Genomic DNA, 26,787 nt, shown 5'->3' with positions numbered 1-26,787 from the left:
GGCTGTGACTCTGGTAGGACATTTTCCCAGCTTGGTTTGTGTGTGTAGTCGCATTTGTCGGTCACTGCAACTGCACCAACACTTCAACAGTCCCATTCCTCTACTGCCAGTGACACATAAGTCGCCACTGCACTCATATCGCTGGCCTGTACATTCAAAACAGTAGAAATTGTTTTTTCAAGAAATTATACTATTTCATTGGCGAGTCGCGAGTAAAGTGCGACGGGTACTGCGTTTATGTGTCATTGACGGTAGCACGAACCTCAACCGAGACATCGTCCCATCCATATTAGTTTCATCTAAACAGCGTGTTTGCAACAAGCCATGCTATCAGAGTTTGTGTTTACAATTTTTTCACCCTTCTTCGCGTCATTCGTGCGTACGTTACAATGCTTGATTAATTTGTACACATTGACATGTTTTAGACTTGGTCAGCACTGTAACGCGTCACTCATATTCAGCACACGCACGTATAACAAACGCCTGAGTGAACGAATACTAATCCTGAGCGTTGACTGGATGTTGCGTAAAAGCTATTTTAGCGTCAGCATCTCACCTTAATCATTTGAGGCCGTGAATGCAAATGTATTTATTCAGCATTCAGGATTCATGTCGAACTGGCCAATCGCTGGTATTGGACCTGAATTCTTAACATTTTTGGAACTCGTTATCACAAAAAGTATTTATCAGCACCCAGCCTGAGGCCGGCTGGTCACTTGTAATCATTTGTCTATCATCACCCTTGCACCTGTTGGTTCCTGCAAATATTTAATCTGTACGATATTCAATGAGACTTCTTAGTTTGTGGCGGTTTTGCCTCGCATTTCCTGCACTTTAGGCTTTACGAAATATCATAGCTCTGATAATAATGTAACTTGCTCTTACCTCTGTGTAACATCATCTACGAGTTGTCAACCATGACCTAACTTTGCTTTCCTTATTAATGCAATCAGCAAATTCATAAAAGTGAATAAAAGTGTAATTAAAAAAAAAACTCGTCATACATATTAACTATGACTTACATAATATTTTCCCCATACCAGCTCATGTTACTTATGAACTCCGCGTTACGAATTTATTTCTGTTAATGAATAGTGTTAATTTAGTTGATTTAATTCTTTACCTAATTTATTTCTCTTTTTATTTGCAGCTGGTGATCGTGCGCGTGTTTGGCAAGCAGCCGTGGGGCAGGATGAGGAAGTCGAGCAGGTCAGCCCGCAAGAGGAAGAAGACTGTCATCCACAAGAATCCTACCAATGGGATACAGTATCCTGCAATGAGTCCTGCAGCCTCAGGAGCTGTCCTAGACTCTGCGAACTTCGTGGTGCACCCGACCGTCGTGCGCACCAACCTGCCGTTCAAGCGGCGTGTCAACGAAGTGAGGCGCGCGGCGACCAAGGCCAAGAGGGCGGCTAAGAGTACGCTTGGCAGGCCCAGCAGGAAGGCTGCTAAACGAGGCGAGTCAGCGGCCGGCAAAAGAAGTGATCAAAGCGCGGCCAAAAAAGGTGATGAGACCGGCGGGAAGAGAGCAGTTTGCGTGGACCGGCGTGCAGAAGCTTCCACCACACAAGCCTCTGGTGGTGCTAGCGGAGCGACTACAGCCGTTGCTACGGCCGCCGTACATGCCAATGGCATTACAACCGTCCACGCCACCTCTGCTGCAGCCATTCCTTCCACTTCCGCTAAGCCAAAGCAAAAAGAGAGTCTCTCTAGTAGATTTTCCATAATTAATTTTAAATCTTTTAGACCTAAGAGCCTTAGTCCAGATAAATATAAGATAACGATAATAGATAAACGAAAATTGAAGAAACAAATACGATCTAAATCTGCTGGCAAAAAACCCGACCCGAGAGGACTCAGTCCCGAGAAGCACAGACGAGAGCATGAGACCAAAGTAGCCTCCATGGACCTGGTGGACCATGCACACCGCAACAGAAGTCCGCAGAAGAGGGCCACCATGGACGATGATCGGCGTCAGAACCGATATCGTGGAGGAGCGCCCGCCTCTCGCAGTCCCAACAAAGCTCGCCGTCAGACGCTGCCTACGGCCGACCTGAGCCGAGTCAGAGGTCGCGACAAGCTCCAAGTGCCTTCAGTTGAGGGGAACTGGCTCATCCAAAAGTTTTTGGCAGACGAAGAAAGGATTGCCAAGCCTTACGCGGAAGGGTCTTTTGGTGGCTCCGTCACATCCATGAATGCACTCATTAATGGAAGCTGTAATGGTAGCCCGGTAATGCCACGTATCGGTTACGGGTCATCTCGCGCTCTTCTCCATGACTCGGTGACCGCTAGTCCTGTCAGAGGCATTGTTAATGAAGCGTTCTTAAGTTCTCCACGTGGTGCTAGAACTCACAGTTCCCTAAGAGTTACTAAATCGGTGAGCCCTGATGACGTGGACCTTGTCTTCAATTCTAATAAATACCGCCGATCCATCAGCATGGAAGCTTACAGTCAAGCCGCTGTTAGCCCTGATAAACGAAAACGCCCCAAAAGAGACGAGGGAAGTAGTTCTGACAAGCGACGTAGGTTTAGTAGTCCCGAAAAGGCTAAAGAATTGAATGTAGTTGTTCCACGACGGTATGAATTTGGGGAGAGTTCGCATTTTGGTAGAAATTCTGCATCACCTCTTTCTTCTCGAGCTGGTTCTACTCAGTCTTCTGGATCTACTCACTCAACTTCAGGTGATCGAATCCCAAGAGAAAAACTCTCGGTTGTGACTGGCACAACTGGTGGCAGTGCCTTAAGTATAATGGAGCCTACAGAAATTTTGGAAACAGCAAGTTTACACTCGGCTGGCAAGTCTGTTTTAGACACGGCCAGCTTGCACTCAAGTCAAAGAGCGATTCTTGAGACCCCAAGCCTACGAAGTTCGAGTAGCAAGATCCTTCCAGATACGTTAAGTTTGCGGTCCAACAGCAGAGATGCCGCGATCAGTGGCAGCCCCGCGTCCAGTGCCAATTGTCTCCCTGACTCGATGAGTTTACATTCTAGTGGCAAAAGTTTGCTGCTTGACAACAGCAGCCATCACTCGAGGGAGAAAATTCCTCCTGATAACAAGAAGGAAGTTATTTTCGGGGCTTCGCTTGTTGAGTCTGAAACTAAAAACACAAACTGAATCTTAATCTTGTAGATTGTTCCATATAGTGTGATATCAGTAGGCCTAGGCGACCTTTTGACCTGCCAATCAAGTAAAGTTTTTTATTCAACGCGTGGCGATTTTTGCAGCGCAAATTTCTGCTACGTTGGTGCACCGAGTCTACTTCTACAGGACTTCCTTAGCCTTAAGCGTATGCAATAAAGTCGCTTCTCTCAGCTAAGTTCTTTATTCCATCAAAAATGTCTCTTTTCTGTCTTTGGGCTTTCATGATGGACAAGAATATTTCAATATTTTCACTGGTGATGCAGGCCGTTTATACTCATAGCAACCAGTGACTAGCATTTATTCATACTGAATAGAATGTGTTTTAAATAATTGTGCCAACTGCCAGGAATTTATTGAAATTAGAATTCTTCTAAAAACTTCTTTGTTTGTCCTTCGCTCGGTCTGACGTAATTCCATCCCTCCGGCGAAGTTTTGTTCTAACTGAATACTTTTGTTACACGTAAATTTTGCAGATTTGATAAAGTCTAACAATTCCTTGCTTGTTTGTTCCAATTTTTCCAATATTAGCCAAATACTAAAAATGTTATAATTACGAGTGTTAGTTGACCGTTCTTCAACTCTTCAATGCCGTGGGCCGAACTATCAAAAATAGTTGCGAGTTCTTAACTCCGTCAGCCAATCACTGACTGCTGTGAAACCAACCGATCATAGACGGGAAATCGGCTGCTACGTGTACTTAGACCGCTATGTGTACTTAGGTAGCTACATGTACTTGAGCGCGTTTTGATAGTACGGCCCTAGGGATGCCATGCGATGTATGCGCAGTGGATTTAATGACTGGCCCTCAGGTTGTGGTGGGCGCTTGTAGTGGCATTATTTTAATTAATATTCTGTTGTCACGAGTGTTCAGAGAGTTTTTGCTTGCTCGTGCTGAATCCTTTGCATTTCAGAAATCAAAATACGCCATTACTTAGGAGCCAACTTTGCAAACAGAGTTTCTTCTTAAGAGTAATAGTTAAAGTATTGAACGAATAGGACGTTTCTTATTTGTGAATTCGAGAAACTTGATAAACTCGCTGAAGATAATTTTTTTTGGATATTAATTGATATTTATGTTTGATATCAAGTAATTATTTGTTATGTTTGTGCTACTCTGTGTGCCTCTTGTCCATTCCATTCTCCGTGTCTAACATCTTCCAAGATTGTAACCTTAGAAAGTATTTTATAAATAGCATATTTCATATTCGTTGTGAGCGTATCGTAGTTGATCGTACGTACTTCCCTGTTTTAATCGCGGTTTGATGTTACGTGAATTAATTAACATTCTTGATGTAAAAGGACGACAGCGCGCTTGGTAGATTTTTGTGATCCTACTGAGATCGGAGGCGCCTCAACCCAAAGCACCGTTAGCACAAATTGAAAATTTCTTGCCTTTTTTCCAGAAGGGTTCTGTAATATCACTTTCTTCATTAAATGTTATTGAAGAAACTATATTACACATTTATCAAAAACTTGGTATAATACTAGTATTCCAACATCGCTCAAATTATTTGCGGACAATGTAACTTTATTATTATAAACGTTTGGCATATCCTTAATTGTTTCTTGAAAGATTTCGTCTCCTATAAAGCTTAATCTGAGGGACTGCATAAATGTCAGCAATATGTTTTTTTTTTCAGGAGACGTGTTATTAATAAGGTAAATGATACGGCGCTAGGCCTGATAGCGAGTGATATTTTAGTGTATCATTTTGCAAGTCAGATACACGCTTGAACATCAAGCATCTCAGGCAATACAAAGCCCGTATATTTTGACTCGCGAAGAGACAAATTGCAAATAATTGGACTAGCAATCTCTAAAAGGAAAATATTATTGTCAGTTTGAAACTCATTATAGTTTCCAACTCGAGTTAATAGTCATAGTCTTTTATCAAGAACAGCGCGGTTCCATACAATCGAGCTCCAGACTGAGCCTTTGTACTCACGAAGTCGAGTGTCGTCTTTTAATTTGTATTTGTATTTAAACCAACCCTTGGCTGAGATTACTAGAATAGGCCATACTTTTTCCAAGTTGCTTTAATGCGTGTACTTAACTTATTGTATTAAACTATAGATCTCTGTACGAGTAAATCCATTAATATTATACTAACTCATGCCATTTGTACCAACGTTTGAACTTTTGACAATAAAATTTACAAGCCAACTACGACTTCAGTACATTTAATTCAACGTCCACTAATATTTGAAATAACTCGCATTCTTTATCTTCCTTATATGTTCCCGTAAGGCCGATAATCGTATTGTTTCTTTCGTTTCATATTGCCGCTAAAACTACACATTTTAACGCACTGATAATTTTCTCGATTATGAAGACCAACCATTCTTTACCAACAAAATAAAACTAGATTCATTATTCAAATTTATTATTAAAATGCAGAGTGATCAAACCAAAATAATTTTACATGACTTTCATGAAGATATAGAGACTTGGTGATATTGCACAATCATATTTATCATGAATCTACTCCTGCAGAATCTACTCCAATAATTTCAAGCGTTATTTTTCACTATGTGTACTTCGCGAAAAATTATTTTCCTTCACTTTAGGTGAACTGACGTCGTACAATTATCTACAATATTCCATTATATTTCACAGAGGCTGGCGTTTTTTTACACGGAGCGCTTCAAACGTTGATGAATTTTCACGGAGATTTTAATAACTAAAAAAAATCTAATCGAAAGTCCTGTTTATGGACCCAGTAATTTTTGTCTGCCATAAATGCGACTGTTACAGATGATCAATAAAAAATAGCTCAGCTATGAAGTTTAAAATCCATTTATACAAAATTACCGAATTCGTTCGAAATAAATTCTTAATTTGATGGGAGTGTCCGTAGTTGAAAGGCGGCGAGTGCTGTACGTTGTTAGGTAGTTCCGTGTTCACTGATGAGCTGTTCGCCTGTAGCGCTTCCAGGCTTTCCGAGGTTCTTCGTTGAAATAGTTTACCAAAAGATCTACAGTCACTTTGTCATCGTCCGTTTTATCCTTCACGTACTTCATGATTTTATCATACTGTTCCAGGGGACAGTCCAGTTTTTGCCAGATCTCAAAGAAGCCATTCTGGTCGAGAGCAGATTCACCGTTGAACAGTTGCTGCCAGCTTGAACGCAGGTCGCATTTAGGAGCGAGTTCGGGCATTTCAGAGAGGATATTCACGGCCTCAGCGATGGTTATTTTGTTTTTCTGTCTCAGCAGTGGCACAGTATGCAAGTATTTTGGGTTGAGATTCAGCATGAGAGCGATGTTGGCAAGATGATAAGTCTAGATCGTATCAGGTGCGCAGGTGTAGGACGCGACGATCAACGATAGTTCCTGTCTACTCGGCATTTCTGCTCCAAATGTTTGTTTCAGTTTCCGATTCAGTTTCTGATTCTTCTTGCCACTTTATTATTTTGGTATTTGCTGGTCGCCAATCTATCCGCTTTAGAAGTATCTTTTATACCAAATAAGTTCGAGCTTCGATTATTTTTGCACTGAGAAGTGCGCAAACTTAAATCGTAACTTCTGTATCTACTTTACTACTGCGTGATATCAACGCAATTGTCATGCACGATTTTCAAAATAAATTGAAATGATGTCCAGTAAATTTGACACTGCAATTTGAAATGGACTTGGTTTTTAAAAAGTTACTATAACTCAGCAAAGAACTTTTCTAAACTCACAGCATCGACATCTCTGGGCAAAAATTTGAGACGTTTTACGTTTTTGGCCAAATTTCTCGGCACACTATTTTAGGAACTCGTACTACAAACGTAGCCCATTCGAATTTACAATAATATGGATGTAATAAAAATTAAATTATTTCATCATCGACGTCGATTCGCATTGAGGAGGGTCGTCAGAATATTTTCATTATTTTCTTTTTAAAGAAAATGTAATTTTTAGATTATGTAGGAATTTTAAATAAACCTATATATCTCTTTCTACCATATTCAAGAGTATTACGTATATTACGTATATTACTCTAGCAGCTTATCCTGAAAAATTTAAGTGTTTTTACTTCGGTATTTCTTTCCATGTTTCTATCAACAGCTGTGCGGCATCAGAATTCAGGATCCTTGAAAGGGGGACCGGTCGAGCAATTAGGTTACGGTATGTCGGCCTGGCCGGATACATGCCGTAACATGCGAGAGGCCAGCGTTGCCCAATACAAGCATTTCTTCCTTAGGTGCCGTCACCGTGCCAGGATGACAACATCCAGAGCTGATTTGAGAGTTAATGTCTGGTCTACGGCTGCGCAGCTCCGGCGGCCCGGCCTGTTAGCCTGTATAACAGCTTTGCAGTAAGAATATAAATTGAGCTCATCCATATTAAGTTGAAATTCAAGAACTGCGTGCAGACATCGCATGATCGCACGTAAATACAAAGTTAATTGTTTGCTAATTCCGATTCTAAATTAAACTATTTAGTGTGTGACCGTCCCTGTCTCTGTCTGCAATGTTACAAGGACCGTTTATATGAATCTCGACAAGCGCAAGGCTTCAACTACAACTTACAAGGGCTCCTTTGATTCACAGGCAGAGGGATCTTGCTGAATACTGATCACTAGTCTAGTGATCAGCGTTTTGTTGCCGCATTGACACTGTGGCTGTGGCTGTTCCTGTTGTTTCTGAATATGTTTATTTATAAGTTGAGAAACTTTTATTACATTTTCTCAAGAAATATTGAAGTATTTGTGATTTGAATAGAAGTAAGTTCTAAAACCAGGTGTAAACCAAGTTGCAAGTTTCCCTAGTGGCCTAGCCCTTGGTTGTTAGGTAGCCGGTAGGCACAGTGGCAAAGCAGAGAGTTTTTAGACTCTCCCTCAAGTTCATTTTTGAGTCCTATAAGTAGACAAGTAAAGTATCCTGGATACCAGCATTATTATACATAAGAAATTGGTATAAATCTGAAGTAAATGAGGAAATTAAAAATGAACTGATTCTGAAAAATCTGTGCTTTGTCACTATGCCGGTAGGTATTGTCATTTGTCATATTGACATTTGATGAGATGATATTGTCACTGTGATTACCCACCTACCCACATTGCCACAGAAACCGAGTCACAGACAGAGTGTAAAGTGTAGAGTAGACTAATTCATTGTAACACATTAAACACAGGTCACAGTAGCTGTGTAGAGGGTGTAGCAAGGGCCAAGCCTAAAGCTCAGCAGCTCCAAGGGGTATTCATGATATAAAATACTAAAAAATAGTAACAATAAACCACTGACTGCAGAGCCTGAGGATTGAGGTTTGAGAGGAAGATGCTGAAGATCCCACAGGTGCAGTGAGTGAGTGAGACTGAGAATCATAGCCTAGACCCTAGATTGAACTTTGAAGGCCCATGGCCATAAGTCATATGTCATGAAAATTGTATATATATATATATATATTGTATAAAATGCAAACTTGTATTAGATTACAATTGAATAGTAATTAGAATCAGATGGCAGAATAAGCTTGTTTAAACATGGGTGATGATGTGATGTAATTGTTCAGGGTCAAAGTCAAAGAATGTTCTTCAGATGTACAGATGACATTAGTTAATCTCTTAATCATAATAATTGTTTGAAAAAGTAGTTTTTTAACAACAAGAAAATTGGTACCATGGAAATAACTCTAGAACAATCTCAATTTCTCAAAGCCTGGAATCTGGTAGTTATGAGATGGATAGCTGAAGTCCAATCCATAGACTCACTTTGCCTATGGCATAGAGATAAGGATTTTGATAAGGGCTTCAGTTATTGTCAATTGGATGAAGACATGAAGTCTGGCCAGTGGCCACTGCAAGATGACGATGCTGGTGGGTGGTGGCCTGTGGTGGGTTCCTCCAATGCTCCAGCACAGTGCAAGTGACAGTCTCATTGAGTTTCATGTCAAGTGTGTCACCAAGCCTATTGAATTCATTGCAATTTTGAGAGGAAGTTGCTTGATTGTAATGCTTCATGAGGTCAGCAGGTAATGCCAGGTATTGTTGCAAACCTTCAAGATTTGCTCAGGTGGCAGGATAAATGACTGCTCAATGTTGTAGTACCTAGTTACTCAAATAGTGGCAGAGGAGAACATATTTTGTTGCCCTTCCCAGTTCCTCAGCCTCAAGGCTCAAGTTCATTTTTGAATTTTGAGTCCTATAAGTAGACTAGTAAGTATCTTGGAGTACCAGCAATATCATACATAAGAAATTAATTAAAATATTGAGTAGATGAGGAAATTTTAAATGAAACTGATTTTTAAAAATCTCTGAATTGCCACTATGGGACTCCAGCTTCTCTCCTGAAGTTCAAATAATGCAGGAGTCAGCAACCTTCTCCAAAGCAAAATTTATAGATTACACCAGATTCTTCAAGAACACCCCTGCTTTTTGCTGGGGCCATTGCTGCATATAGTTTGAGGTTTGACATGGTTGTCAAGGGTCTCACAGAGCCTATTGAATTAATTGCGGATTTTGAAATAAAGTTGCTTGATTGTAATGCTTTGAGACCTGGTTTGGTTGCAAGCTTGTCTCAGGTGGCAGAATAAATGGATGGTCTCAATGTCATCTGAAACTTTATATATATTATTATTATTTCACCCTTAAATTTGGCCAGCTTTGGAACCTAATTGTTTCCCAATTGTTAGTAGAAATTTACAAAATTATAAATTTCTGCTTCTGTAATTTGCACCATTATTTTTATTCAAGCAGGAGCACTGATAATTGACTTACTGCATGACCATAGTCTACACTATCCCCAATTGCTTAAATACACTGGTATCCTCACTCCTCAGTGGTGACACAGATCATTTTTTTTGGCACATTTAACCATTTAGTTTTAAACTTGAATGTTTTAGGTAACTGGCTAAAACCTATTTACTTTTTTTCAGATTGTGAAACAATGCGTGTTGTTGGCTTGCTTTCAGGTGGCAAAGACAGCTGCTATGCCCTCATGCAGTGTATTGCTGCTGGGCATAAAGCTGTTGCATTGGCCACACTTTTACCTGCACCTGGGATTGGTGAGTAAAGTTATTGGAAAATAATATTATTATATGAGCATATGTATGCAGTCTTGTTTCAAGGAATTTTATGAGAATGAATTATCATATTTTACCAGAATTTTGCTTCATGGTGTTTCGTAGTTCTTATCAATATATATAAATATTTATGTATGTAAGTATCATACTTAACTTATTAATTATTTTTTGTGCAGAGGAAAGCAACAGCCACATGTACCAAAGTGTGGGTGTGAATAATGTGTGGCGTATAGCCAAGGCAATGGGCAGTATTCCTATCTACACTCGCACCATTGAGGGCAAGTCTGTCAACACTGCTGCTAATTATACTCAACCCATTGCTGATGATGAGGTTGAAGACCTCTATGCTCTTCTGAAATCTGTCAAGGTATTTTCTCAACTCTCTCCTGTTTTTATTCTTATATTGATACAAAATTAAATAGTATATTTTCAATAACTGTGTTACCAATTGACTGTTGAGAAATAACTACCATTTCATTCATTATCCTCATCCTGCTATCCTGCTAGGTACTGGTTCTAACTTAATGCTTGTAGTCTTTGTGCAATGAAATAACTTTGTTGTATGAAGTTCTTCCCATTTCACAAATTATATCCATTACTAAATGACTTGCTTCATTTCAGGGCCATTTTTGTGCAATTTTTTTATGTGTTCATGCAATAAATGTTAGCTTTTTATGATTTTGTGTCTATTAATATTTTATAGAATTACTATGTAAATATACGCGTACTAGAATGTGAATTGCTGAGTTTCTTATTGCCATCCCCAGGAAGGTGTTGAGGGAGGCGTTGATGGCGTGAGTGTGGGTGCTATCCTCTCCGACTACCAAAGAGTTAGAGTGGAAAATGTGTGAGCAATACAGGATAAAATTTACATTGGTTGCATTGCTTTTTTTACTTATTCTTTATTCTTTTCACCTGTTATTTTAATTATCTCCATTGCTGTGTATAAATTTGAGCGCCTAAAAGGCTAAATTGTGTATTAAAATGTCCAGTTCTGTATTGAAATTCAATCATATATAACAATTTTTTGGTATTTCACTTATTTTAACTTTCTTTTCCTATTATTTTTCATTTATTATGAGTCACTTGGATTTTTAAATGAGGTAATGAATACCCAGGAACAAAGTTCTTAACCTGTCATCAATATTTTCCAAACATAGTTCATATCTTCAGGTGTGTGCGCCTTGGGTTGGTGTGTTACTCATACTTATGGCAGCGTGAGCAGAAGGAACTTTTATCCGAGATGTTGAAGTGTGACGTAGAGGCCGTGCTCATCAAAGTTGCTGGGGCTGGCCTGCTCCCTGAGCAACACTGCGGGCAAACTCTGCAGCAGCTTCATCCAACCCTGCTGCAGCTGGTCAGCTTCTTTATTATTATTATTAACTGTGCAGCAGCTTCATACAACACCTCTGCAGCTGGTCAGCTTCTTTATTATCATTTTTTTTTTAACTGTGCAGCAGCTTCATACAACACCTCTGCAGCAGCTTCATACAACACGGTTGCTGCTGGTCAGCATACTTATTTCCATTCCTTTCTTGACCTCAACACTATCTTCTCATCTATTTCACTTGGTTAATCCAGTCATTCACTTTTCACTCCATATTCATGAAATCAGTGAAATTTAATCTGGTTGATTCTTACCTGCAATTAAAGCTTCAATGAAATTTGAATGGGCCCTGGTAATGGCTTCACATAAAATATTTCTTCATCTTCATTTCTTGAATTGTAAGTAAGTTTTAGTGCATAAATTATTATTATCAGTAATTTTTAATTGAGTTATTTATTATTGAGTTTTATTGAGCAAGTTTTAAAATGTTCATAAAGTAATGCACTAGTATAGATATTGATTTGTTAATCTCAAATGTAGGCATCTCTCTGATGCGTGATAAGAAGTTAAAGTTAATGTTATTTAGTTATCTCAAATGTAGGCATCTCTTTTGATTCGTGATAAGATGTCAAAGTTGACGTTATATAGCTGATAACAGGAAACAGGTGAGGCTTTGAGAGTGCATAATTCTGATCCTTGTGCTGTCTCCTTCCTCCCTTACATGTCAAAATTATTTTGGTTCTTTTGAAATTTGAACTAGTTTCTCCACTTTACTGGATTTCCAACACGGGTTTCATTGAACTTGAATCGGTCCTATTTTAATCGGCCTTGATTGAAGTGAATTTTTTTTAATGTAACAAAAAATTAACATTTTTCAGTTTTATATTAAAATTACTTGCGACTGTTATTGCTAAGACCTTGTCTATTTTAATTGTATGATTGTTTGAAATAATTAATTTCATTGTTATCTGTGGATTTGATATTCTCTCTTCAGAATTCTAAGTTCGATTTACATGTGTGTGGCGAAGGTGGCGAATTTGAAACCTTTACCACCGACTGCCCGCTGTATGAAAAACGCATTCAAATGTGAGCAAAGAAATCAAGTTTTCCTGATGAACTGAATGGGCATCTCGCATTACTAAATGAATGCCAGCCTCATTAATGCCACTTGTATATTTTCTTTGTAGAGAATTGACGTCATGCTTTGAAGAAACATAGTATATAATTTACCAGCTAGAATCTTAACGCCTCGCTAACCACTGCATTGTCTCTAAATAAATTTTCTAACCTTGTACGCAACAAAATTAACCTTATTTTTTAGCAGCTAGTGGAGGAACCTATATGGATGCAAGAGGATGATTATAACTAAGCAAGCTTGATTATATTTCTAAACCCTGGGTTCATAAATAATATCCATTATATACAGCACCAATTTTTTCAACGAGTATATAGTACTATCTATTTGCGAGTGGGGTCATTTTTAAAATTGTTTTTCTACATTTTTCTTGAAATATTTGTGTTCCATAGCTCATGATTTCAATTCAGAGTGGGAGGTTGTGTTAAGTTTTATTTTTTATTGACAGACTAATATGAACGTTTTTATGTATTATTATTGACTTACATTGTTGAGTACGGCTTGCCCCAGCAATGTTTGTTTGCTGCCTGTGTTGCAGAGACCGCAATCGTCTGGTGAAGGAGACCGGTGATGTTGGCTACATGGTGCTGGAGCAGCTATCGTTCCAGGACAAGCAGGTCAGCTAAGCGGTTCATTCCACCAATTAAACTAATCATTTTCACAATAGTCCGCTTGAAAACATGAGAATCTGAACCTTTGTGTTGTTAATTTCAATTTAAGGCTAAAGCAAATTGCTGAAAACTTTCATATTATGTAGACTCGTGATGCAAGTGCCCATACATTGTCTCTGATTATGCTTGTACGTTAGCTTCACGGGAAGAGCATGGAGGAGCGTGTAGTGGCTGCAGGCGTGCCAGGCCCGTTGCACTTCGTGGAGGAGATCCTGCGTCTTGAGTTGTCTGAGGCTCCTGCTGCTGACGTGGTGGACGTGGCAACGCTTAGCGAGGCTCCTGTCGTGCAGTCCAACATAAACAAGCTCCTGAGACCCGACCAGAGATCTTCTTCTGGGTGAGAAACAATGCATTTTAGAATATTTACATTTGTTTGTAATAGCTTATTCCGTCTCTGTTTCTTGGTTGGATATAGCATGAACACATTAGCCGCGAACTGGTATAAAAAATTGAATCCTGTTATCCAGTTTGGGATAATCACTCTGGTTTTGATTGAGTACTTTTGGATTAGGTGGTTAACAATTCTTGCCCCTATTTTGTTGGCTACGTCACAGATTGCATGGTTTGGTGTCGCGCTATAATATTCCATGTAACCAACTTAACCTAGGCTTTTCTATAGGGAATGTATGCAGCTAAAGTAATGTTGGTGATGGTAATGGGCAGACCCTGTGTGGTGGTGAGCGCTGGAGGCTGGTGGGTGGCCAGCAGCTATGCAGGTAGCTGTGTTGATGAAGTCCTCAGGCAGATGACTGGTAAATTTATTTAATTACCAAGTACTAATTATATTTTACTTTAACTCTCCATATTGCTATTATTTACCCAAACAATTCATTTATATTGAAGTCTTATTACACATCAACTTTCAACTTCGTTCGATTTTCCTTTCAAAGAGTCATTCCATATTTTTTGGAGCCAATTTATCGAACTCTCATTTGGCACCATGATAACGTTAATTTATCGTCATTATATTTCTGTGGGGCTAATTCAGCCATTGCCCTGGCAGATGACCTCGCGACACACGGCCTCTCCTTGGCGGAGGCGTGCGAGGTGCGCGCCTTCGTGCGGTCCCTGGCCACATACGCGCAGTTCAACGCTGCCTACAAGAAACATTTCGGCCACAACCCTCCCGTGCGCGCGTGCGTGCAGTCCTGCATATCCAGCGAGTGTCAGGTGCGCTGTAAAACAATGCAACTGTCGCAACCTCATTCCTGTGAGGTATTTCTTTTTCTCTGACTTGTTTAGATTGTTTAATTCATCTTTTTAGTTTCTTATTCTTGAATCGTTTTTTTTTTTTTTTTCACAATGAGCGTCAATAACGTGATACAAGAAGGCGAGTTGCAGAAGAGATGACCTATTGGTTGTTGTATATAATAGTGCTGATTTAACAACGTCATACTCTGTTACATTGTCATCCCTGAAGTTATTTATGATTATTATTCTTCAATATTTCTGTATGAAGAAGGAAGAGGACTTGGATTTAGATGGAGCTGTGAAAGTTGAGTTTATCTGAGCTCATTGCAACACCTAATTACGTTTGTGGCTAAACTAATACACCTCCGGGATGCCGTACTATCAAAACCAAATTTTACACGTAGAAGCCGAATTCTTGACTGTGATTGATAATTTTAGTGTGAAAAGCCTTCGGTAATTGGCTGGCGGAGTTGCAAACTCTTAACTATTTCTGATAGTATACGGCCCTTGATTGAATTTATGTTGCCGAGCTTTAGTAACACTCATCGCCCTGTTGATCGTAATGTGAGAGTTGAGTAAATTGTGCTATCTTGCTAGTCATCTCATTTGCTATCTTTTTACTCTCCGCAATACTATTTAAGAAAAGCATCAGCATTTTATCAGTATACAGTCAGCATCTTTTTACGACGCTTCATTTTTACAACACTTCTCTTTAACTTCACTTCTTGTTTGTTTGTCTGCTACAAATCTTATAATCAATATTTAACACACTTCTACTTGTCCAATCGATCTGAAATTTTGGACACTTGCGTAAAGTTGGAGACAATGCATGAATCAATTGACAGAATAAATAATTTTGAAAATTTAAAAAATTTTATGTATGAAATTGAACAAATTAAAAAATAATATACGTTTAAAAATTACTTTTTAAAGACAACACTTCTAAAGAATCCAGTGTCTCCAATGTTAAAGATGTACAATGAATTTCTCATTTTATTTTCGAATATTATAAAAGGTAATTTTTCAAATTTTTTTTAATTTATACATTTTTTCAAAATTATTTATTCTGTCAATTGATTCATGCATTGCCTCCGACTTCACACAAGTGTGCAAAATTTCAGATCAATTAAACAGGTAAAAGCGTGTCAAATATCAGTTACAAGATTTGGAGCTGACAAAATTATTTTTTCAATTTTTGTAATTTTGAAAAAAAAATTAATTTTTAAAATAATTTATTTTGACATTTGATCCATGCATTGTCTCCAACTTTACACAAGTGTGCCAAATTTCAGATCGATAGGATAAGTAGAAGTGTATTAAATTTCGATTACAAGATTTGTAGCAGACAGACAGACAAGAAGTGAAGTTAAAGAGAAGTGTTGTAAAAATAAATTTATCTGCTACACACATCTTATAATCGATATTTAACACACTTCTACCTGTCCAATCGATCTGAAATTTTGCACACTTTTGTAAAGTCAGAGACAATGCATGTATCAATTGACAGAATAAATAATTTTGAAAAATTAAAATTTTTTTAAATTGTAAAAATAAAATTTGAAATTGATTTTTTTAATATTTGATAATAAAATTAGAAATTCATTGAACATGTGTAACATCGGAGACACTGGATTCTTTAGAAGTGTTGTCTTTAAACGCATATTATTGTGTTTTGTTGTGTTTAACAGTTGGAAGTTTTGGGGTACAGTCATGGGGAGAAGACCGACTCCTCACCTCGTCAAGTTCTACACGTACAGTCCGTGTCTCACTGGGCGCCTGCCAACATCGGGCCCTACAGCCAGGCAGTCAAGGTGAAGGAGTTTTGCTTTCTCGTAGGAGAGGGCGCGAGTTCTTGTTTTTTTGCAGTTTACGAATATTGGTACTAAACATAATCACTTCATAACAAGATAGCTGTGATAAAATGAGTTCATGACTATAAAAATTTGGTTCAATTTCTAACCGATAGTGCAGTGGTGGTGCAATGTGATCTCTAGCAATGTGTAACGTGATCTCAAAGTGCAATTGAACCTGACGCTAAGACCATCGCCTCGTAGAATAATAACAACACCAACTATTTGATTGTATTTCTTCTATATATAACTGATATGACGGAATGATCACAGACATATGTGATTACATTTGTTTAGCGTATAACTGATAATTATGCACGGACCACTACCTCAAATTGGTATGCAGGTTGGAAGCCACGTGTCGTTGGCGGGCATGATTGGTCTGGTGGGAGGAACTCTAGACGTGATCGAGGGAGGTGGTGCCAAGCAGGCCGCCCTCGCCCTGCGCCACATCGACCGTCTGCTCTGCTGCGTCTTCAAGACGTCTGACACGCCACGGAATCTCCTGTTGCAGGTTCCTTTGTCATCATTCTTTCGGGAATAACATTAATTGTCCCTTACTTTTTACAGCGATGCACTACTATTATACTTTCTTGTGAATATCGTTCTTCCGTCCAAAACTCGATTACTTTCGACCATCTACTTATGAACTATTATTTTCCGGACTGGTATTGATGATATAAATTCATGTTTTCTTTCTCATCACACTGAATCCTCTGAAGCGCTAGTAAATCTTCTACTACTACTACTACTACTACACTTAATCCTGTTTGTCGTCAGCATAAGCATCCAGAATTTGCTGCAAGGAAGGCTCCTAGTTAGCCAACTATAATGGCTAAGACCCACTGGTTGTAAACAAGATCTTTTCTTCCACTATTTTCTCTCACGATACTTTAGTGTGAATATATTGCTTATGTCCCAGTCTCGATTATTATTGAATTATATAGATTTTTTGCCGAGTCAATCAATTATGCATTCTAATGCTTGATGACGTTCCTTGCGATATTATTTTCTTATATGGACATTAATGGTATTATGAAATTTCTCGTGTGGTGTTGGTTTAGCGACAAGACTTTTTATCTAAGATTTAATAGTATTTATAGATAACTCATGTTGCGTTTGTTCAGGTCATTTGCTACAGTAAGAGCGTCGAGGCAAGTCACTGCTCAGAGCCTGGCCTGCAGGGGCTGCGCTGTCCACTGCTTCATGTCGTCGTGCAGCGGCTGCCTAAAGACGCCGACATTGAACTGCACTGCGCCGCTAACGCCCTCGCTGCTTCCTACCAACGTACGTTTGCCTTATTTCTACCTTTAGAAGAGAAGTTTTTTTTGGAGATACAAGAAACTAAAGGAGAAATGAATATTTTTATATTCGTGAAACAGACGCTTGATTATCGATACCTTTTTATTCACGGGATGAAAAAGCGTTCATCCATTTATGTACTCGATAAAAACGTAAAAAGTTAACGTGATTGATCACTTATAGCAACTTTACAATGCGACCCTGTTTGCTTGCACATTGAAGTAGTTTTCTGACATGGAGCGCTGAGAGCGCAACTATAATGTTACAAAAACATGTGCATGACATGCCCTATCAATAATGTATCCATCTGCAGCTCATTTAAATTCTGTTCCAAATATCTCTAAAGTTTTTCTCAACGTCTTCGAAAGAATTCAATATTCCAGCATTTTTTTGCATAACAGTGTCGACGAAGCAGTATTCGCTGAAGGGATGGGCCGTCAGCCTGCAGTGCATGGCCATACCTCGGGCTGCCGCCCTCATCGCTACTCTTGGTGGGTTTAAGTGGTCACTTCTCACTTGGTTATAAGCGCAAACTCTATTCAGTCTATTGTAATTTCTTACGTTTGTTCTATTACTAACATGGAGGAAATCTACAGAATACGGAATGGAATGAAAAATATGCTCACCGTTTTATTATCAGTTGTTTAGCAACCAGTCATTTTCTGAATACGATTTTATTGCTTGAACTTCCGTCTCAACTTCTATCATCACCATTTATGATTTTCCTAATTTTAATGCCTGTTTTCAACCTCTCGCTATTTCTTATTCATCAGATGGGGCTGAAGGTCATCCATCAGAGCCCGTATGCGTCGAGCTGTTACTGGATTTCCTGGGCGTGGCAGTCAATGAAATAATGACATCCGTCAGCAGCAACTCGACTGAGCTGCTCAGCGTGACGCTATACTTCGCAGCCGCTCGTCTGCCCGGCGGCGTAGCAGACGCCGTCGCTGCCGCAGTCACGAGCGCCAACGCGACGAGCAGCTGCGACGGGCCGCGCCTGGCCCTCAGCGCAGTGCCTGTTACGGCCATCGGCAGCCACGGCCAGAGTGTCGCTGCTGTTGTCATTAACACTTTAACTCCAGTTGTTGTCGCCTCCGCTTGAATAATTTACAGGTGCTGATTAACGCCAAACTTTTGTAAATACTTGGCGTTTCATCGTGAAGTGTGCTAGTTGATTCGATACTTTCTGCATGAAGCTTCCTACACTTCGTCAATTCAGATCTGTGAAATGCTGACAGTAAAGTGATGAAAATAAGATAAACATGTCAGAGGAACATTGCAAAAAATTGTTGATAGTCTCAAAAAGTCTAGTAGGTTATCTATAATATTTTGTTTCGTTTTTGTTTTCTCCTGCATTTTTGAAAAAGCTCAGAATGGTTAAAGCTTTAGTAAATAAATTTCATTTAGTTGCTCAAAGTTTGTTTTATTTATTTCATATCGATGCGATGTCATCCATGTCACATTATTTTTAACTCGCCCTCGCATCAGAAATTGGGTTTCTGTGGGACTGAAACCTTAACCCCTTCTGTGAAATGAAACCCTTTCTGTGGAAATGTGAACTACATTCCTTCTACTTCAATTCGCACAGTTGGGCTACTGCAGGATAACCAAGATGGTTAATTTTATAGATTAATGATCCATTTTGTCATCGCCTAAATGACGTCATATGAAGCCATAGACGGTCCAGTAAGAGATATTGACTATCATGAAGGCGATTGGGAAGAAGTACCGCGAGAACCTGTCGATATAGATCGCTATGTCCTTGCCGGAGCAGCGGGTCACCACATACTGGGGCACGCTGGGGCTCCGCCCCCTCATGCGGCTGCGACTGCGGCTGTGGCTTCTGCCCGTCAATTCCGCGTCCTCTGATGCCTGTATAAAATATGAAACGTCACTTGACTCGAGTATTGCTAACATATTGATTTTGGGAGTAGGATATATTTTTGGTGTATTGAGCGCTTAAATGTCTTGTGTATTGCAATGATGCGAGAACGTTGACACGTTGTTCGCACACAAGTATGATGCTATTCGATTAGATTAAAATGAGCATAAGGGAGAGGTTAATTCAGGCTTTACCTTGCGATCATCATAGGCTGGAAGGTCCTCGACTGAGTAGCCCGTGATGTCTTTGGTGATGGGTTCGTCGTTCATGAAGTGATTAACGACGCCGAACTGAAGCAGAGAGGCGAACACAAATACGGTGCACGACGACATCCACACGTCGATAGCTTTGATGTAACTCACCGGGGGGAGCGATGACTGCGACTGCTGATTCTGCGTCGCTGCCACAATAATACCATTATTCCAGTTTACCGTAGATTTGTTTTCACTGCGCACAGTTAGTTTACTTTTACCTGTCTATCATTTCTAGTACCAGGAAATATTACATAAACTGTATAATTTCTTAAACTTATTTATGACACCACGACGGAAACGTCGTGCAAATAATTTGAGAATCCCTAGTTACATCGACGATAAAGCTTTATTATCAGTGGACGAACCCTTAGGTACAGCTATGTTCTACAATCTACCTATAACACGACTTCTCGATTCATTCTTAACCTTACATTCTCCCTCAGTCTCATTACCCCAACGTTCGCACCTAACGTGAGAAGCGAAGTGACGCCCAGAGTAACTCTAGCGGGAATGGCCTCTGGCTTGATCCAGAACGATATCCATGACATGACCACAGTCAGTGCTGATGGCACGTACGTATGGAAGAGATGGTAGCCAAGACGTCTTCGCAGGTTAAAAACAACCGCCAAGCATGTGAAGTTGCCTGCAAAAGTAAAATAATCTTGACATTTCTAGTGGATGGAATCTTTACCGATTACAATCGTTTTGATTTCCAACCAATTAAAAGAACACTATTGATAAAAAGTGTACGTTTGTACTGCCTCTACGAGTTGATCGCTTCTAGTAGAGGTCTGTTTAATGCAGCGGTTAACGTCATATTGGATTTGAAATATTCTAGTGTATTTAATGGTGCGCCACTCTTATGTTCTGCGAAGATTTTCGTAAGGGTGTTCTTTGTTTGGAGCAATTTGCTAAAAATCGTTAAGCTTTCAACGACGGAGTAGAACAAACGTCTTAATAGACTATGATTTTAAAATGTTGTTGGCTGCTTTGAAGTAATGAACTCATGAGGCTTTTATTCGCACGTTAGGGTATTTAGGAATAATTTCCTGCATTGAACATGAAGGATTTGACTTTACAGTACTTATTCATTTGAATAAATACTAAATATTCGGTAACGACTTAGTTAACGAAAAATTTTTAGTTATCGAGATGAAAAAACGTTTTTATTGATTAGGCGATTAGTTAACGTTAAAGGGCTCTCTGACTTCTCTCTGACTGCCATCAGCTACAGAATTTTGTTGCTTTTCGCAGCAAAATTTTTGTTTTAGCAGAATTTGCTCTTGAATTATCGGATTTATCAATTTTTTTAAGTAAAGTCTGACCTGTTGAATAATTCAAAGTGCAATCCTCGGTTTTGTTGCGCGATATGTCGAGCTGTGGCAGTTCGATGTCCGGGTTCACCACCAGAGGGTCTGTTTCGTTCCACTTGAAGACGAGGTCGTGGGTTGTGTGCGACACTGTAACAAATTGTGGTTTAAGGCGTACGTTTAGCAATTACACTATAATTTTTGTCATTTATTATCCCCTTTATAGACCAAATTAATTTTTTTCAATCATTTTTTAAATAATCGCATAGATAGAAGTCAAATTGAGCCTTAATTTGGAAGCGCGGCCGCCAAAGAATTTGACTTATATTAACGCGTGATGTTCTCTCTACTGACAATCAGGAACGTGAATTCAAAATTCAGGACCCGTGATCTGGGACTCCTATTCTTTGCCGTACCCTGTACATTGTACAATACATTTTTTCTCACCCTTTGTCTACGGTTGAATTTCACGCCTTTAATGATATTAGTGTAGAAAAACTCCAACAATGATACTAGTGTTAATGATATTAGTGTTGAGATGCGTTACTTTCATTAACGAAGTATTAAACTTACTTCGTTCGGCCATTGCTCTTCAGTGCTAAGTTGCATCGAAGGTAATATTATTTTAAACACGGTCATCGGAGGGCAAAAGGCCCGTTCCGCTTTTTTGATTGGTAGACATACCGCTATAGAAATTTTGTTTAGAAACCTCGCTATAGAAATACGTACACCATTCTATACATGAATATACACACCATTCCACAGAATATATATTCATTCCTTCTGTGTGTAACTGTTCATCATCACTCACGGCTCTCAATCATCATGGAGCAGATTTGCGTGTCATGTGGGTAAGCTTCAAACTTCATCGCACAAGACAGCACCAGCGTTAGTCTGCAAAATGTATTAAATCTGTTTGTACTCAAAACTGATTATTAACCCTAGCTCTACCGCCTGACAGGCTGACATGAGTAACCGGAGCAACATTGTCACAAGTCTACTTCCCAAAACAGATACGTTATAGTGAGCGAAAAATAGCTTGCACTGATGGTTGCCGCCACGTGCGACAACTTTAAAATGCTCACTGTTGCGTACAAATGTCCTCAGGTCGATACACTCAATAGTTATCGTATTATTTCAGTTGAAAGTTATGTTTCCGGAGAGTGACATACGGCGGTACGTATACGGTTCAGTTCATAACACTGAACTACTGAAGAAATGGAAGTTAAAGACGTTATTGTTCAAGGAATGACTAAAAAGATTCACGTATGTAAAACAAAACAATAGATTAGCTGTCCGACATGAGCTCTTTGATAGGTTCATGCATTTATTACGGCTTACTTGGCCATGTACAATAATGTTTTGTCGTTGAAGAGCCACAGGTAATGGTTGGGCACGGACATCTCGTGGAACGTAACCCGCTTGGCGTTCTTGAAGAAGCAGTCAGGGCGCCACATGTTGTGCAACCACTCCACGTCCAGGATCCTTATAGAATCACGTATAGTTTGCTTTTATGAAGAATAGAATAAAGAAGAGTTTTAAAATCCCCATTCTCATTTCTTTATACCATGAATTGAAAATGGAATTGGGGATGAATATGTCGTGCCGAAATCGCGGAATAGCCGATTCTATGGAATCGGCAGTCAGTTTGCCGAATCTGTAGAATCAGAATTTCGTTGCTGATTCAGAAAATCGGACGTTAGAGTTAGAACATAAATTGAGAGTTATCGTTAGGAAAGGTTAGGTCAAGTTCCTTTATATTTAAATATTTAAAACAAGAACTTGGCTGACTGACCTAACCCCAGATTCCTTTAGTAAAGAAATGCTTATTCTACAGATTCGGCCAAGTGGCTGCCGATTCCATAGAATCGTCAATTCCGCGATTTCGACACGGCACATGCATAAGACATTACAGGTTAAGACGTTCCAGGTATTCAATATGTTAGTACTTCAGTAGTGCTATCGATGAAAATGAAATGAAAGCAAAGGAATTGGAGCCATAGTTTAGTATTTTATTCAAGCAAACTTTTGCAAGAGATAAATTCATCCGATGAGTGACAACTACCACAAAACTTGCTTAATTTCGAAAACAACCATTACAGTAAGTATCATCAACCAGTGCAGTGAGTATCATCAACCAGTGCAGTGAGTATCATCAACCAGTGCAGTGAGTATCATCAACCAGTGCAGTGAGTATCATCAACCAGCACAGTGAGTATCATCAACCAGTACAGTGAGTATCATCAACCAGTACAGTGAGTATCATCAACTAGTACAGTGAGTATCATCAACCAGTACAGTGAGTATCATCAACTAGTACAGTGAGCATCATCAACCAGTGCAGTGAGTATCATCAACCAGTACAGTGAGCATCATCAACCAGTGCAGTGAGCATCAACAACAATGAGTATAATCAAGTAAGCCCAATCCTTGCCTGTATTCCTCAGTCATGTTCTCTGGCAGACGCAGTCTGTGATCCCGCCAACTCTGGCCCAAGAAGATGTCCGTCACATAAGTCTGATGAAGATGATACAGAAACATGAATGATGCTCCGTTGCATAATTTTTAATGTAGATTTTAATTCATCTCATATTCATCCATAACTCCCATATCTCTCCTAATTTCACATTTTTCTCATAAAATTCCACTTTCCAAGGCCCAATGAGAAAGGTTTCAATATTATGTGATGAATCGTGCGAAAAAAATTTTTAATACATCTGTCATTTACCATGGATTCCTCATTGATGGAGTCGACGGAAAGCACGGTCACGTGAAAGTATACAATAGTGGCCTGGCCATCAAAACGTGGCGGTTGGTTTTTGTCGTATTGCTTCAGGTCAAGAGGCAGGATGTCGTTCAGCACGAGTCCCACCTGGTCACTTGAGCGACTGCACAAGTTAAGAATATGGATCTTGTTCGTATTAAAACAATGATCAAAACAATTACTAAGTATGAAGTTGAAAAAAACAGGAAATCACAAACTTCAGGTGGAAACATCATAAGCGGAAATTTTTTTAAAAATTGCTTGCTATTTTTTAAAAGGGGAGATTTTTATTTTACCTGGAGCATAAAAATGTACGACAGGAGTAGAAATAAAATATTACTGAAACAAAATAGAAATGTTCAGTTACGCTTCAACATCCAAGATTTGCGATGAGACAAATGTTATATACGAGTAATGGCATACCGAGGAAGTGGAGTAGTTGCGTCTTGAGAGAAGTCACTTTGCCCCGGTAATTTGCTGGTGAATTCCACTACGCGATGATACGACACTTGACAAAATACTTCACTGAATTTCTGAAGTTGTACCTCGGGACGTAAATCCGAAAGCGTGGGACGGCTCTCCAAAACTATTCCCCGGTCGGCGCAAGCCTTCTCTAAACAATGCTTCTGATCGTAGGTCTTGGCGTCATATTCGTCGAGAGTTTTGTCTTTAACGTAAGATGCGCTGAGGCCATTCATTATTGTACTTAGATCAGGTACAATATGACACCGAGGGTAGTCCATGGAACAGTAAGCCATAACTGCGTCGTTGAGCTTCCAGTGAAAATCGGTATCTTTTTTATACAAATCAGGATTTGAACCTTCGTTGCTATGAAGGACGCTGTAAAATGCGAGTCCTTGATATGTCATAGTAAAATGATCTAGAATTCGTTTGATTCGTTCTAACGCTATATCGTAGTTTGCAACATTTACTTCCATCATATTGAAATATAAGACTAGTTGCCCTAAAGGATTGAGCTGAAATGTGTCAGCAATTTCTGTCATACTGTACCTAGAGAAGAGATCGACTCTCGTATAAGATGAGCAGTTTTCAATCGTAGTGATAAAATTACGATTATCTATGTGTCCGAACACGACCAAGTTTTGTCCATAAAGTTTATCGGTGTTTTCTCTGACGAGTGTCAACCTTGACGAGGGTTGGTAATGTGCTCTATCATGAAAATCTGTCCTCGGTCGGTCTCCGTGTGGGGCTTCCTCTTCAGTTACTGGCGGAATTCTCATGTCAGGTAAGTTGAGAATTCTCGGAGCAGTTTCACGGGTCATTGTCGTTTCTGGTGTGAATAAAGTTTTCGTTTCAGTTTCGGGCGGGGTTATTGATTCGGGTATTGGCTCCGGGATAATTTGTTCCATCTTATGGACCTCGCTACCTGCGTGGTATTCTGAGAAACTAAATTTAGACGACTGAGTTGGTTCGACGTCATTGAAAATCTCTTCTTGAGATGCGCTCATGATGACAGCGTCACTATATTCGTCAAGTGAAGTGAAATACGAGTAATCAATTTCAGGCGCGTTTCTGAGTTGCTCCACTGGTATGTCGTGAATTCTCCACTTACTCTCTTGCTGCAGTGACCGGCTCATACCTTGGGCACGTCGAACTGCCTCTGATACGTAGGAGTCTTCCATGGCACGTTTGCGAAATCCTCTTCTATTTGCATGTTTGCTGCGATGTTCATTTTGCGCGCTGTACGTTTTGGTCGTCGGATGAATTTTTGACTGAAATTTCGGATGCCAATTCTTTTTTCCGTCGTTTTTCAGTGGCAAATTTGACCGATGTTTAGACACAGGTCCGATTTGAAGCTGAGGCTCTAGGATGTGACTTTGTTGGCCCCTGAAACCATAAGTCGAAATTTGTGCTTCAATGCACTCAATAAGCTACATGCAAAGCATCAAACCTAATTATCTTGCAGCATAAAATCGCCGACAAGTCCTATGTCCTGCATTCTACTGACACGAATTTCAGATTTAATAGAATATGACGTAACTTATAGAATATCCTAAAGTGAAAAGTAGAACCGTACTCGATCGAATTAACTTAAACCGTTTTTCACGAAAACTTGAATGACTAATGCTTGTTAGAACACTGTTTTTAAAAGACGACCACGCCCATTCTGGCTTGAAATTACTATGGAGGCTATTGCTAATTAAAACAACTTGTTTTTGGGTATTATTACAGCACTATTTGCTTGCAGGTACTATGGAGGCTATTAGAACAATTTAATAAGAAGTCTTGTAAACAGCGAGCTTACCTTGCCATCACTGGCAGCATAAAAACACTCATGATGAAAGCCAGCCAGAAGGTGCGGTATTCCATTGCTCTTGTTCTGGACTTGAAAGAAATAAGTTCTTTACATATGGCAGTCAATACAGTTTAGCTGGGGCCTTCAAACAGTTGTATTTTTATTTGTAATCAGTTATCAAAACGTCAAGGGCAAAAAGTGAATGCGCTTACATTTTCACTTTTTTCACATTTCATGGAATGCTGTCTAATCTGCATTTTTGTCATAAAATTCTCGAATTTCTTGAAGCATCCTTTTTAGTTAAGGTGAAGTTGAAAATTTTAATGATCTTTCATGTCGCAAAATTTCTTTTACTTTTTGGCCCATTTCTCTTATTTTTACTAATGTTACAGGAAGAGTGAAACCTTGAAGCTTAATATTAAAATTTTGCAACAACCAGACATTTGACGAACATTTATATCGTGTAAATCGTGGTCATGTCAATCTCTGACAGAGCGACCATTGCTTACGTGATCAACACCTGGTCACCAGTAACACTTGGATTCAACTGCCGCGGACTGCACCAAGCTACATGGTGGAGGCCATGCTTGTCATTTGAGAGGTTTCCTGTCACATCTTCTCCGTTGTTCTTAACACAACTTAAGCTTATTACAGTGGGTAACTCCTGCGTGTCGGAGGGACACAACAAAGTAGAC

General features: G+C 39.4%; 3 protein-coding genes across 5 annotated transcripts in view; 2 read left to right on the top strand and 1 right to left on the bottom strand.

The window, feature by feature from the left end:
- The window catches only part of LOC108671972, a 64,543-nt gene extending 59,232 nt beyond the window's left edge, over positions 1 to 5,311 (top strand). Inside the window, exon 17 of the mRNA XM_018159577.2 lies at positions 1,151 to 5,311. Coding sequence (XP_018015066.1) covers positions 1,151 to 3,115 — 1,965 coding nt within the window. The 3' untranslated portion in view covers positions 3,116 to 5,311. The remainder of the gene's footprint in view (positions 1 to 1,150) is intronic.
- Positions 5,312 to 7,416: 2,105 nt separating this feature from the next.
- On the top strand, positions 7,417 to 19,041 carry LOC108671978 (diphthine--ammonia ligase). Of its 3 annotated transcripts, none has more exons than XM_047885091.1 (15): positions 7,417 to 7,444; positions 10,003 to 10,131; positions 10,326 to 10,516; positions 10,917 to 10,996; positions 11,323 to 11,506; positions 12,471 to 12,562; positions 13,150 to 13,228; positions 13,420 to 13,619; positions 13,946 to 14,034; positions 14,286 to 14,452; positions 16,162 to 16,284; positions 16,670 to 16,837; positions 17,451 to 17,610; positions 18,027 to 18,116; positions 18,399 to 19,041. In XM_047885091.1, the coding sequence occupies exons 2-15, from the start codon at positions 10,014 to 10,016 to the stop codon at positions 18,725 to 18,727; spliced, it is 2,070 nt and encodes a 689-aa protein (XP_047741047.1). In that variant the 5' UTR covers positions 7,417 to 7,444; positions 10,003 to 10,013; the 3' UTR covers positions 18,728 to 19,041. The 3 variants fall into 3 exon arrangements, with proteins under 3 accessions (XP_047741047.1, XP_018015071.1, XP_047741046.1); XM_018159582.2 differs by lacking the exon at positions 7,417 to 7,444 and adding an exon at positions 7,736 to 7,852; XM_047885090.1 differs by lacking the exon at positions 7,417 to 7,444 and having other exon boundaries at positions 9,925 to 10,131.
- On the bottom strand, positions 18,561 to 26,763 carry LOC108671976. Its single transcript, XM_018159581.2, has 11 exons — positions 26,602 to 26,763; positions 26,102 to 26,181; positions 24,259 to 25,683; positions 23,800 to 23,959; positions 23,506 to 23,588; positions 22,413 to 22,556; positions 21,883 to 21,965; positions 21,087 to 21,221; positions 20,228 to 20,404; positions 19,702 to 19,907; positions 18,561 to 19,497 (listed from the first exon to the last, which is right to left on the bottom strand). The coding sequence occupies exons 2-11, from the start codon at positions 26,164 to 26,166 to the stop codon at positions 19,288 to 19,290; spliced, it is 2,688 nt and encodes an 895-aa protein (XP_018015070.1). The 5' UTR covers positions 26,167 to 26,181; positions 26,602 to 26,763; the 3' UTR covers positions 18,561 to 19,287.
- Between the last annotated feature and the right edge of the window lie 24 nt (positions 26,764 to 26,787).

Source organism: Hyalella azteca, unplaced genomic scaffold (genome assembly GCF_000764305.2).
Source record: "Hyalella azteca isolate HAZT.00-mixed unplaced genomic scaffold, Hazt_2.0.2 contig16900, whole genome shotgun sequence".
Classification (NCBI taxonomy): domain Eukaryota; kingdom Metazoa; phylum Arthropoda; class Malacostraca; order Amphipoda; family Hyalellidae; genus Hyalella; species Hyalella azteca.
Note: the sequence above shows the minus strand (reverse complement) of the source record. Positions and strands in the feature narration are given on the sequence as shown.

Bases quoted from the DNA above. Each gene is read 5' to 3' on its own strand.
- LOC108671978 (XM_047885091.1), top strand. From the start codon at position 10,014: ATGCGTGTTGTTGGCTTGCTTTCAGGTGGCAAAGACAGCTGCTATGCC. The intron at 10,517-10,916 runs GTATTTTCTCAA...TGCCATCCCCAG, and splicing joins CTCTTCTGAAATCTGTCAAG to GAAGGTGTTGAGGGAGGCGT. The intron at 16,838-17,450 runs GTTCCTTTGTCA...GCGTTTGTTCAG, and splicing joins CACGGAATCTCCTGTTGCAG to GTCATTTGCTACAGTAAGAG.
- LOC108671976 (XM_018159581.2), bottom strand. From the start codon at position 26,166: ATGGAATACCGCACCTTCTGGCTGGCTTTCATCATGAGTGTTTTTATG. The intron at 23,589-23,799 runs GTAAATGACAGA...CATCTTCATCAG, and splicing joins CCATCAATGAGGAATCCATG to ACTTATGTGACGGACATCTT. The intron at 20,405-21,086 runs GTCAGACTTTAC...TTACTTTTGCAG, and splicing joins CACTTTGAATTATTCAACAG to GCAACTTCACATGCTTGGCG.